Genomic DNA, 14,004 nt, shown 5'->3' with positions numbered 1-14,004 from the left:
GGCAGCAGAGAGTTCTCAGGGAAAAGATTGGTGCATTCTCAGCTAAAAGGTATTGTACAAATCTTCAGCTTTATTTTCATTAGCTACATAAATGCCAACTGTTCCTACTTTTTAGAGACATTCAAATTATAGAGGGTTGTCTGGTAGTATTCCCTATTATTTTAATATTCACTAACCGAGTAATAAAGATAGACATGAAGTAAAATGTTTTGTGAAATATTTGTATAAAACTTTGCAGCATTTGGCCAGTGTAATTTAGACTTAAGTGTTGCAAATGTTACTCCAAATCTACCACACAGCAGAACTAATTGTTCATCGTCTTCCTAGCTTTATTCATAGACTATAATGCTGTAAAATGCAATTTTTTATATACAATACAGAGCGGCCCTCCTGTGGAATGGTGAAGTAAAAGTTGAACATTTTGTTGCCAGAACTTTGCATCTTTGACCAACAGCCTGCTCTGACACATAACTTCATATGTATGAAGTTTTGTTGTGACTTCACTACTCCCTAGACAGGAGAATTTAAACGAGGTCAAAAGTTTGCTATAATTATACTTTGTAAACATGACCTGATATAAATTGTAATGCTCAAGTCCACCGAGACAGTATCTGACATGATGTGCTTAGATGACGCTGCTCAATAACAAAACTCCCCTGGAAGTTATTTTAAAGTGTTAACTATGTTAGCCTAAAAGGACAAAAAATATTTCTGAGGCACTCTGGTGATGGCATTTGGTTTTTATTTGCAAAATACTGTGCAATAGATCTTTTGCTATAACAATTGTGTGAGGGACAATTTCAGATATACAATTTAGTCCCAACGCTGTTCACCCTCCAACTGCAGAACATTAAAACATTTTTATTGGTTTAGTTCTATTTTACATTAATGCCTGAAAAGTGTAAATCATGTGATGAGGCACATTATTTTATTTATAGAACAAATCTTACAGTAGATAGGTTAGGCAGCATGGTGGCTTAGTGGTTAGCACATATGCTTCACAGCGCTGGGGTCATGAGTTCAATTCCCGACCATGGCCTTATCTTTATTGAGTTTGTATGATCTCCCAGTGTTTGTGTGGGCATGCTCTGTTTGCATGGGTTTCCTCTGGGTGCTTCAGTTTCCTCCCACACGCCAACAACATACTAGTAGTTTAATTGGCTGCTATAGTCTCTCGCTCTGTCTGTGTGTGATAGGCAATTTAGACTGTACTCTCCAATGGGGCAGGGACTGATGTGAGTGAGTTCTCTGTACAGTGCTCTGGAATTAGTGGCTCTGTATAAATAGCTGATGATGATCAAGGCACTATCTTTTTGCAGTCTGCATAGATTTCCTCCAGTTGCTTCGGTCTCCTCCCACGGTCCAAAAATATACTGCTAGATTAATTAGCTTTGAACAAAATGGACCCTAGTGTGTTTGTGTGGTAAAAAATCTAGACTGTAAGCTCCAATGGTGCAGTGACTTATTTGAGTGATTAAAAATTATCTGTAAAGTGCTGTGTAATATGGTGGTGTGGTCTTACTAAAAGGTTAGAGAGAGCCTACTTAATGTGTCCTTTAATTCTTCTCAAACACATTTTTCTACCTGTTCTATACCACCAATATTGGACCAATTTTTAACACAACTACTGCAGCTAATTGTCATTTCCTGCATGTATTGCTTATACTTATATCACTTGTGCCATTTTGTAATTGTAGGTTAGTTTGTATTTGTTTGACTCTTTCTGTAATTAATGTAATCCCATTAGAACAGCACTAAAGAACATGTTTATTACTCGTTTGTCCTCTGCAGGTGTGTAAATATAATGAGACAAGCAGAGACAAGCAGAGATAATGAGACAAGCGGAGGTAGCTATCTCAGGCAGCAGGTAGTAATTGAAAAAATAAATGTTCTTCTGCAAACATTTAATTTAGTATATTCTACATTGTTGGTAGACTTAATAAAGATGAAAGTGTCAATATTATGACTTTTATAGTGTATACTACTTACATAAAATCTATATCAGGCAGTATATTGACCAGACATATGTGTAACACGCTCCCCTAACCAGCAGAAAGGTGGAGGCATCTACATCTGAGAGGAACGTTGTTCAGAATTTAATGCTTGGTAAAGTCATCTACAATTTATGTTACCACTACAATAAAGAGCTCTATTAGCACATATGCAGGCAGTTTAGAGCATGCTTGGCAGTGCGGTATTTGCCCTACCAATTTAAACTTTTTCGGTCAGGTTGCCTATGGATGCACAGTGCATGTCACTGCCTCTGTCTGACTCTAAGACACCAGGTGCAGCTGAATAGTTACTGGGTGTGGTAGGCTTCTCCGTTGATGGCTGCTAGCAATAATTAGTAAATGGCCTGGAGGTCTCCACATACAGATTGGTGAATGGCTGGAACAATCCACCATTCAGAGTATGAAAAGCTGTCCACTGGGTATGTTGGTGCTACAGCAGAGCCAAACTTCTTCTCCAGCACAATGAGAGACAGTGTGGGAACGCAAGAGGGGTAGGAAGTTCTTTTTGATCACCAGTAGAGATCTAGAGCTTGTATAGTAAAAGGACTGGGGTAGGGCAGCACGTTGGCTAAGTGATTAGCACTTCTGCCTCACAGCACTGGGGTCATGAGTTCGATTCCCAACCATGGCCTTATCTGTGTGGAGTTTGTATGTTCTCCCCGTGTTTGCGTGGGTTTCCTCCGGGTGCTCCGGTTTCCTCCCACACTCCAAAAATATACTAGTAGGTTAATTTGCTGCTACTAAATTGCCCTTCATCTCGCTCGGTCTGTGTGTGTATGTTAGGGGATTTAGATTGTAAGCTCCAATGGGGCAGGGACTGATGTGAATGAGTTCTCTGTACAGCGCTGTGTAATTAGTGGCGCCATATAAATAAATATATGATGATGATGACGATGATAGGGTCTGCATAGTACAGCCACCATAGGCCATGGGTTTGTATAGCAAAGTCACTATAGGTCTGGAGTTTGTATACTAAAGCCACCAGAGAGTTTAAGGGTCTGCACTGTAACACTATCAGAGATTTAGGAGGCCTGTATTATAAAGCCAAGAGATATGTGGATAACCTGCATTTCAAAATGACATGGTTGGAATTGAGCAGAAGTCAGTAGTATGCATTGTGTTTTGACTAGTAGTTACAAGAATGTTTTCTGAATTGTATATTGTTTATTAAGATGCTCCCTATATTGTATACAGGTCACCAGGATGTTTTGTATGCTGTACTTAAGTCCCTATTATTTGTAGAGATGTTCACTGACCCCCGTGTTTTGGTTTTGGTTTGGGTTTTAGATCTGAAATAACTTTGTGTTTTGGTTTTGGCAAAACCTCCCTCCTGTGTTTTGGTTTTGGTTTTGGTTTCCTATTTTTTTTTCTAAAATCCCTATTTTTTTTTCTAAAATCACATATTTTGACTCTTTTTTTTTTTTTTGTTCCTACACTATTATTAACCTCAATAACATTAATTTCCAGTCATTTCCAGTCAATTTTTGTCGAGTGACAAGAACACTGCTACCCCTCCTGTTTCTGTATGAGCAATGGCACTGAACAATGGAAGTAGAGAGTGACAAGAACACTACTACCCCTGTTTCTGTGTGAGCAATGGCGCTGAATCTCCTGGGGAGGGAGGTACTTATGGAATCCAAAACCCGCGAGATCCGACAACGCAACAGTGACGTTTTGCTTCGATTCAGATACGAGGATGTGCGAAAGTACCCAGACAGCCCTACTCGGATCCCCTAGGGTTCGGTTTTCAGAAAACCGAGCCCAAGCATCTCTAATTATTTGCTCTGTATTGTATAGAGGTAACTAGAGTGCTTTCTGTGTAGTTTATGTGTCACTCTGATGCACTCTGTATTGTATAGAGGTAACTAGAGTGCTTTCTGTGTAGTATATGTGTCACTCTGATGCACTCTGTATTGTATAGATGTCACTGAAATACTCTCTGTGTTATATATCACTTGAATGCTCTCTGTATTGTATAGAGTTCACTAGAACACTCTCAGTACTGTACAGAGGTCTCTAGAATGATACATGTATTGCAAACCAGTGCTGTCTGCATAGCATAAATCACTCACTCGAATGTTCTCTTATTGTATAGCTGTTACTAGAATGCTTTCTGTATTGTACAGAGGTCACTAGAGTTATCTCTGTATTGTACATCAGTTACTACAATGCTGTCTGTATTGTATATAGGTTACTAGAATGCTCTCTATGTTGTATAGAGGTCACCAGTATAGTCTCTGCATTGAATAGTGGTCAGATGGTTGGTCATGTGTTGTATCTAGGTCTTGACATAACATGTTTTCATATATTTATTTGGCTACATAAAACCGAACTCATATTAGGCAGACTGTGCTCATACGGCTTTTCTCAACACCATTTTTCCTTTGCGTCTCACTGGTAGAAAAGCTTGGGCCACATGCTGACGTTTGACAATAAGGCCAAAAGGTGCCATCCTTCCCCTGCATGTAGGGCACCTTTGCTATCTGGATAAAGATCTGAATTCTAGCATTGAGACATCCAGCACTGTGTTACTGTTATTTGCACAAGACCAAGCATCGTCAGTGTTTCAGCTTGATTGACATATAAGTTACACTATACATACATAGCATAAAGAGTGAAATTGCAGATCCTTTAATAACAACCACATTTCGTATAGGTTCCACTCCATTTTATAGGAGCTTAATTTTTGAAGTTCTTTTTTAAATTGAAGCTTTTAATAAATTGTTTGGTAAGAAGAGCACTGCACCATTTCAGATAATTTAGAAATGCTCATATCACTCCCAGGTTTATGACTTAATAGAGACCTGGGGAAATACATTACATTGCCAATTTCAATAAAATACGAAGTTGCTAATAATTGTGCCTGCATTTTGAAACGTCATATGTAACACAATTTAATTTCACAGGCAATGTCTATATAAAAGATGACTCTATGGAGACAATGATTAATATGAAGGTTCGAGGAAATCTTTACTCCATAAGGTGCCCTGAAAGCCAATAAGCCATACATACAATAGTGCCTTAAAGAGGCTTGAAGGCATTTGCTGAAGTGGTATCTTATATAAACAAAAGGGAGTTGGTTGTTCATAAAGTAACCTGCACTTTTCTAACAGTAAGCAGTGTTATTTATTTCAAGAAAGATGATAGCATTACTCTTAGTATTACAGAAGCAAATAAAGTTTTGGTGTCTCCAAATCATAGCAATGTAGTATATTGCAGGTGCATGATAATATTAGAAAATGACTCAATATTTAGTCTTTCACCCACATACAGTACTTACTTTTTATGGGTATAATGAGCTGAGGAATGACAGGAAGAATCTTTGGTCCTCCATGCTCTAACATGTCATGGACTCCTTGACGTGCAAAAAACTCGTAAGGATGTGTCATTTCACAAAGTCCGTCAAAGAACAGAGGCAAGTAGTGATGATAATCCAATTTTTCAATCTCCACCTAAAAAGAGGTTAAGAAATAATAGATGATATAATTAACATTCAACAGAAGCGATGGAGAAAACAATGGTTTAATGAAAGTGATGCTATGTCTTTAACCATTCATACAGCAGCAATATTATTACAGATATAAACTATTAAAGACACATTGTGGGGAACAGATATTTAAAATTAAGCTAATTGACTGGCTATGAGTTTTAGTCTGCCTAAGGGGTTTGACTTCACTGGAATGAAATTGTTTCTTTTGCAGCAGTCAATCTAAATTTTCCTGTGGATTTAAAACTAGTTGAACAGATAAATGTACATATCATTAGATTTCTTTTTACAGTTTAATATTACTAAGAATGTCACATCCATTAAAAAATTTTTTACCAGCCTTACTTGCAAATCCTTGAGTATGCTCAGTAAAATCAGATGGATTTGCATTTTTTATAATCTATGTGATCACTATAAAACAACATTTGCAAGTAGATTTACTAAAAAGAAAAAGTTAAGGTATAGCCCATAGCAACCAAATCAACTCAGAGCTATTGTTTAAATGCTTAGTGGTTGATAACACTTATCATAATGCAATAAAGACACAACACCCTCTTGTATGGTGGAGGGAGAACACTGTACACAGCATCAGCAAATTCTCAATAACAATCCAAATGTCCCATCATGGTCTCCCATGTTCGGAACATCAGTACTTATCCACCATTTTTCCTGAGCACATACTTATAATTTATCCTTAAACTGGGACAATATTCCCAGGCATTCCAGAACCTGAACCCTTCTGGGCTAATCATAATGCACCACAAGCCAGCCCCCAGTGAGAGTACTTGCACTGAATCTAAGCCAACTCTTCGAAGGGAACGAGTTCCAAACGCCTCACTACAATCAATGTGTACTTCACCAACTTTGCCTACTGACTGTACAGTGCTCACCTGCCACATCAAACGCTGCAACAGCCACAGGACCATGGTCCTAGCACTGAGCCTGTGCATCACATGGCTCCCCATACATCAGGGGCTGAACCAACACCCGTACCAGATACCAGAATTCGTGCACCACACAGCTCAACACACCGTCGTGTCTGCACCAGAACCAAGGCAAAGACGCGGGGAGCACCTCCCGTACCGCAGAGCACACCAGCAGGAAGGCGAACTCCATAACCAGCCAACGAAAACACCAGATCCAGCAGCTGTGAATAGGAGGGAGGGCAGTTTTCCTGGATTCAAGAGGACTAGATGACTTCTCCCTAGAAATGTTACAGCCTGTTCCCTTGAGCCTGCCCCTTATTACACGTGACATGTGAATTATCTATAATATAATATTATAGATAAATCACATGTCACGTGTAATAAGGGGCAGGAACAACTCTAGCTGTCTATAACATCTAGAATTATAGTGTAATGCGCATTACCATTTTTACTTTGAGCACAGAATTAACAAATTAGTTATTAACTTGTTGGTGGTCCTCTATCAATTGGTTTTTTATTATTATTTTTTTCATTATTCTCTCATTTTCATGATTTTTAGTGATTAAGAAGTTAATAATTATAGTGATTTTATCTGGTATATTCTGACTCAATAGAGAAGAAACATTGTCTAATATTATGAATAATTGATATTTTGTGAACCTCCTATTTACGCTGTTCATCTTAGTTTTTTAGCACTCATATAAACATGAGTTTTTTTAGCATGCATTTAAACATATCAGCAATTAATATATTTAAATAAATCTTCAAGCAAACATTATTGGCTATGCACTTTTATCCTAAGATACACAAGAGAATGAGACATGACAGAACAACAGCATGCTGAATTATACTGGTGCTGAAATAAAATATACTAAAAGCAACCGCACCCATAATTATTTTGGTGCAAATTGTGTCAATAAAAGTGTGTTGTAAAACCGATTTAACACATCTACTTCTCTGAGTAGAGCCAAGCAAGCCGGTAACCTGTCTCAGCTTCTCCATCTGTAATCACACCACTTGCTCTGACTACAACTTTCACTACAACAGTCAGTTGCCATCAGAGATCTAAATATTTATCCTTGGTGCTACAGGGAAACTGATAAGTTTAAAGGCTATTTCCACTATACCGCATCAGAAAAAGTAATAGCAATGTAAAAGCAAATCATTTTATTAGCAACTTGGCGTTAGGCCCACTTTTTTTTAAGGTGCATTGACTGTATGTAAGATCAAACAGTGTAAAAAACTGTCATTGTGTCCTCTATTACAGTTTCCAATGAGCCCAAACAGAGAAATAAATATGTGGACATAACCTTAATCTCATGTTGTGGAATACTCTGAGTAAGATAACTAAATGCAATCAAAATGTTATTTAAAACTATCTTGTGTGGCTGTAAAACCCCAGTTTCCAATTTCTCTCGATATTTTCTGCATTGCAGATTTTGCCACTAGCACATAATTTGCAGTACACCACAAACAGGAATAATGTTTGTTTTAATTAGCCATATGTTAATAGTTTACTATAAAAGATGTAGTGACTATTTTTATGATCTGGAAAAAAAAATGCATTTGTGCAGTGTTCTGCCGAGAAAATATCTGAAATGTGTTTGTGGCAAATTGTGGTTCCTCATCAATGATTAAATTCACCTTTTATGGTGCTCAGACCACATATAACAAATGAAATCACAGCTCTGCCTGGATCCCCTTTTGCTTGTTTATTCAATGGGTGTAAAGAGAGAAATGTAAAAAAAAAACAACCCAAAAAAACCAGGAGGTAAACCTTTTATACTGTCAGAAAGTAGTTATTTTTTTATTTATATTCTAATGAAAATACTTAATTTCTGCCACTATGCTCTGTATTGTTGATGCTTTCCGCAATAATGTTTTTGTGTAACTTTATATGCAGTGTTCTGACTTCAGGCAAAGCATTCTATGCAGCTGTTATGAGACAGTGATACAGGGATCCCGGGATTCAAATTTCCAATAATAGCCTCCCAGACACCTGCTGTCTGAAGGACAAAAATGGGATAGGATACTACTGGAGCTTCCTAAATCTACCAGTTTCTGACAGTCTTGATAGTCCCCAAGTGGAGCAACCACAAACCACACAGTAATTGCATTAATAAGAGCCACAACCGTCTGTCTTCTGTGATTGGCTGTATTATTTCTTTTGAAACAAGGGTGATTTTCCTACTAGATGAAGAGATTACTAACTAGATGGGAGAGCAGGAATATTTAATCACAGTGAGCAATTATCTGTAAACTTACTGGTAGACAATAAAAACAAAAAACGTTACTTGTCATTAAATAAAATATAGAGTTCTGTCAAACATAACATCCTACTTATAGCAGAAAATGATCCTGCTGTTTGGGTTACCAAACTATTTAGCCCACAAACCTGAAAATTCAAAAATGGAGTCTCTAGCAAATTTACAGCTTTCATAATTTCTGGCAAAAATACCATCCAAACTTTATCCATTAATGTTATTAACAAAGGAATAGAAATGTAGAAATTTCCAAATGACAGAAGTGACTGGTGTATACTGCAGAGAGTGAGGTAAAAAGGCAATCACCTGTGTGACTATGTGAGGTCAGGTAGGAAAAGTCAGCTGTGCATAAGTCAAAGCCGGACTTGCCATGCAAAGCTTTTGGGGATTTGTCATGCATTCAGGAACTTTAGTTCACCCTTTCCTCCAATGGGAATAGGTTATAGACATTATCACAGTTATACATATGCCTGGTGCCAGTAGACTTACCATTTAAGAAGTTTATATAGTAGTCGATATTCCAAAAATAAAAAGATTGAATGAACACAGGAATATTTAGAGCACATGTGTGCCCAAAACATCATACCATTTCTTTTGTATATATGGGATTACTATCTTTATATTATTGAAAGCCTTAAGAGACTTGTGCATAACACGTGGCCTGCTGGCTTCATAGTCAGGTGACCATAGGCAGCGTTTCAGTCCTGGCACCACCAGTCCAGGGGCAGGCTGGGCCGGGGGGCATCGGTCCCCCGGGCCGCCCCTCGGATGCAAAATCTCCTGATTTTTAACAGCGGCCACATTTCATGACACGGAATGTCATGTGATGCGGCCGCCTGTGCGCCCCCCGGGCTGAAATATGCCAGCCCGTGTCTGCACCAGTCCTCCTGTATCTGTCCCGCATTGCACTGTACTGTGTCACAGTGGCTGCAGTGAGACCCAGTCATTCGGCGATGAGGTCTGGTGGAGATCAAATTGAATGTGTGTCACTGAGATTCTCTACTGAAGTGTCCTGTATTATTCAGTCTTCCTGCCTAAGAGAACAGGTAAATAATGTGCTGGTGAAAATGTTGATATGGGGGCGGGGGTCAGTGGAACAAAGCCCTAAATTCCGGTCTGTCCCACTGAAATTGGGTCGGTTAGGAGGTGTGATATGTTTTACTACAGATGTGAGGGGAGTGAGGGTGTTACTAGAGGTGAGGCGGGGAATGTGTTACTACAGAGGTAAGGGGGGAATAAATTACTGCAGAGGTGAAATATGTTACGGAGAAAGGGAACAGCTTGTTCGGTATGTGATGTGGCCACACCCACTACACAAGATGATCATATGCCCCCTGCTGGTATATCACCATTACGTGGCAGTGCACACACTTTTGTCCATGGGGACTTTTTAACAATGTTGAAAGGTATGGCAATGAGGTTCCTCTTTTCATGTAGTAAATTCTACAACAGGAATATGTATATGTTTAAACAACTTACATTTCATTGTGGCTCCTTTAAATGAGTACTAACCCCTAATGCAGCCATTGGACCACAAAAAGTTCTACACCTCTAATCTAAGGTAACCTGTTTAGTTGGAAACTAACAAGCTAACACAAGAATGACAATAATTCCAACTAGACACATTGCTAACTATTTCCTTAACCACTTTTAGCTGTTTCCAGGAATACTGGCTGGCAATATTAGTAATATGGGCACGGATTAGCACCATCAGCGTGAAGGGGCACAGGCTAGCAACATATGTGTGTTGTATCATTTATGGGCATCTCTAAAAAGTTATGTAATAAATATGTACCCAAAACAACCCCAAGTATGTGTCACCCATTGTCCAATACTGTATAAATAGTATAGTATACTATATCTGCTGTGCATTTTGTTCAATTGTTGCAGTGGCAGAGCTATCCCTAAACATATACCATTAATTCATCTTTATTTATTTATTTAAGAGAGCTGTCCAGAGCTTTTTATTTAACTGCAAATCCAATGTAAGATACTAAGTGTGACTTCACCTTCTAAACTGCTATTCATTTTACTCTGTATTACTCACTTTATATAGGACATTTTCAATTAGGAAATTGATCATTTGGCAATGTTTCAAGCCCTTATTTCTATGCTTTTTCAATTTCTGGAATAAGTATTCCTATAGCTTGACCTTTCAAGGTTATATAAGCAGCTTGCTTAATTAACTACTTTAGTGCTGGAGGGAGGAAGGGATGGGTGAGAGCATAATCCATAGCAGAGGGCAATGCATTTCTGGACTTTCAGTATAGATTAAGGCTATGCTATGTTTTCTAATAAGGGTTTTGCTTCCCTATCTTTGCTACTTCAAATTTTTATCTATTTTATGGGGAGACACATGGTTTGGCAAAATACTTTTTCCTCCCTACAAAAAATATTGCACATAAGCATATTAATTTAGTTAGTCCTGATAATTTTTAGGATTTTGTTGTAATATTAATTAGCCTACTGTTTCATATCCAGGAGTTATATCGGTACCGTGTAACAAAAATACATTATTCTGCTGGTTTTTTATTGAAAAGCTTATATGAAACACTAAGGGGAAAATGAATCAAATAAATGTGTGGAGTTTTCTTTCAACACAGAGCAATGTAAAAATATTGAATATTTTACTTAAACCACCCTAAATTTAGAACTATCCATTAACTACCACCAACATATCAGAATTATATTTAACATCCGCTGTAAACAGTAAGGCAGGGGTGTGACAGTAAGATATCTGGGGGTGTGGTGGCTACAAAGCACTGAGGTGAGGGAGGACTGGAAATGCTTGGGTTTTCATGTCATTCCCCCTCCTTCCAAGCCCCCTTCCCCCACACACACACACACACACTTTGCTCTCCAAAAAACAATGCAGATACCTCTTCTGGGAAGTGCATTGCTGGGCCACTAGCTACATTTTTCTACTTGTCCCAGTGACAGGACTAGAAAAATAAGTCTTCAAATTCCAGGTAGGTTTCCTGTACTCCCGGGAGAGCAGACAATTCTCCCGCATCCTGTCCCCTTCCTAGTAAAGTAGGCAAGATGGGAGCCTCAATAATGCGATATGCGGTGAATCGCGACATTTTGACCCTACCCCCCGCGACAAAATGTTGCTTTCTTCACATGGGTCGGAGCCAAAATTACGCAATTTGACCGAGAGGACAAAGACTCAATGTTGGCAAGTATGGTATAAAGAGACGTAAATTGATTTGTGAATAAAGTATAATCTTTTCTTTATATAATTTCTTGGGTAGACTGCACCTGTACAATAAGGTGCAGTTCAGGCCACCATCTTACATTTTTATTATTATTCTATTAGTATTCACATGCGTAGCATGGAGTTTAATTCTATCTGTATCTGTTCTGTCTGTGTAAAATCATTCAATTAATATATATTTTTAGAAGATCTTTTCAAAAAAATTCATAGAACAGTTACATGTGTGGTTGGGACGGTAGGTTCAACTATAATGTAATAATAGGGGGAGGAGAGGGACCTTTTTTTTATTGGTTGATATTGGCCATAAAGCTTTATGGATATTAATAATCTTGAATGCCAGAAGACAGGTTACATGGAATCTGTGTAAAATATATAGTTTTATATACTGCTGGCAGGTACAATTTTTACTTGATACCTATATGTCGATCTGGGGTGAAATTGAGGAAAATGAGATTTAAAAAAAAAAAATAGAAGAACTTTATCAACCTCAACAACTATGTAACTATGTTTTTGTATAGTGCTTTTGCTTTATTCTCTACCAGCAATAAAATGGATAAGGATATTATTTATAGTCTTGCTGTTTTTCAGGCATCTGAAGAATGTGTAACTAATGCTAATATATTTTTCAATAGCTAATTTTGCATACAATTTCTTCTTTTGATTATTGTTTATTTATATAGCGGCACCATAATACACAACACTTTACAGAGAATATTAATCAGTCACATCAGTCCCTGCCCTTGGAGCCTACAGTTTATATGCAGTAACACACACCAGGTTACATTCTTACTCTCTTACCCAAAACAAATATAATAGTTGTTTTTAGAACAAATTTGCATCTTGAAGTTCACTGTTACCAGAAAAACTTTTACTCAAGTCAGTTGAGTTGGAGACTGTTAGTAATATTGTTTTATGGCTTAAGTTAATTAAACACTCTGTAGAAAAGAGAACTATTTAGTGGAGCATTGCAGATTATTTTTTGCTAGCATGCCCGTTTTGTTCAGTATTGGATAAAAATGGTCATGGTTTATTTTGATGCTGAGTAGAAACATTTTTTACTAATTAGGAATCCTTAGAGGGAGAAAGTAATGGAGGTTTGGGGGGAGAGGAAATATACGATCTGTAAAAACAAATGTTCACTTTCAATGGCAAACACTGACAGAACAATAGTAAGACATACTTAAAGCAGCAATCCCATGAAAAATGTGGTTTGCTTTTAATTGAAATCACTATGTGGGCTAGAAGAATAACAAGAAAAAAAAATCTTGGTTTGTTTATTCAGGCTACTAAATAATTATTTATAATTCTGCATAATGTCATGGATTACCATGGCAAACACAGTCACATGGCAAATGTTGTAGTGAGCAGAGAGACTTTGGAACATCCCTCCGAGCTCTGTCTGCTCCTTGTCCTGTAAAATCCTCCCCCTCCTTCTCCCCCCTTTAGCCTTCACAAGACATGTGGAGAGCTGTGGGCCTGTAGGTGACTGGCAATTATACTTTGCTCCAGGGGCAGGTTGGAGTGGGGGGCAGGGGGGCATTTGTCCCCTGACCTGGTTCCATAGTGAGCTACCTTGGGCTGGGTCACTGAGTCAGCTCCATTATTTTCCCTTTAAAATGTTCCTAATAGTCGAGTCTTGACCCCCCCCCCCCCCCCCAGGCTAAAATTTGACAGCCCTCCCATGCTTTGCACCCTCTGCAGAGATTCTGAAAACAAGAAAATGATTTGTGGGAAGACAGCTAAGAAAAATTATTGTCAGATGCATAATAAAAAGGCATTTCATTTGCTATTTAAAGAGAAAAAACTTCTATGTGTATTTGCTGCTTTAATTAAACACACATTTGGGACTTTTACTCCTCTGCACTATTGATTTTTTTTTAAAGTTTATACCATTCCAAGCAACACCTTGTGCTCATAAACTTAGAGAAAAACAGGAGTCACCAAGCAAAGTACAATATAAAGCCCTTCCATTCTATCAGCTTCACCAAGATAATACCTGGTGCAGACTTATTACAGAACCTCCTCTGTGGCTCCAATATTAGTCATATCAATTAAACATAAAAAATATATTAGAAGCCACCAGAAACTTAAATGAATG

General features: G+C 38.0%; 1 protein-coding gene across 4 annotated transcripts in view; it reads right to left on the bottom strand.

Moving 5' to 3' along the window:
• Positions 1-14,004, bottom strand: part of PACRG (parkin coregulated) — a 468,816-nt gene that overhangs the window by 192,728 nt on the left and 262,084 nt on the right. For all 4 annotated transcript variants that reach the window (XM_075203278.1, XM_075203277.1, XM_075203279.1 and 1 more), the window contains one exon: positions 5,293-5,464. In XM_075203278.1, the coding sequence (XP_075059379.1) occupies positions 5,293-5,464 (172 nt within the window). The remainder of the gene's footprint in view (positions 1-5,292; positions 5,465-14,004) is intronic.

Source organism: Mixophyes fleayi, chromosome 3 (genome assembly GCF_038048845.1).
Source record: "Mixophyes fleayi isolate aMixFle1 chromosome 3, aMixFle1.hap1, whole genome shotgun sequence".
Taxonomy (NCBI): domain Eukaryota; kingdom Metazoa; phylum Chordata; class Amphibia; order Anura; family Limnodynastidae; genus Mixophyes; species Mixophyes fleayi.
The sequence above is the reverse complement of the archived record's forward strand: the minus strand, read 5'-3'. Positions and strand labels throughout refer to the sequence as shown.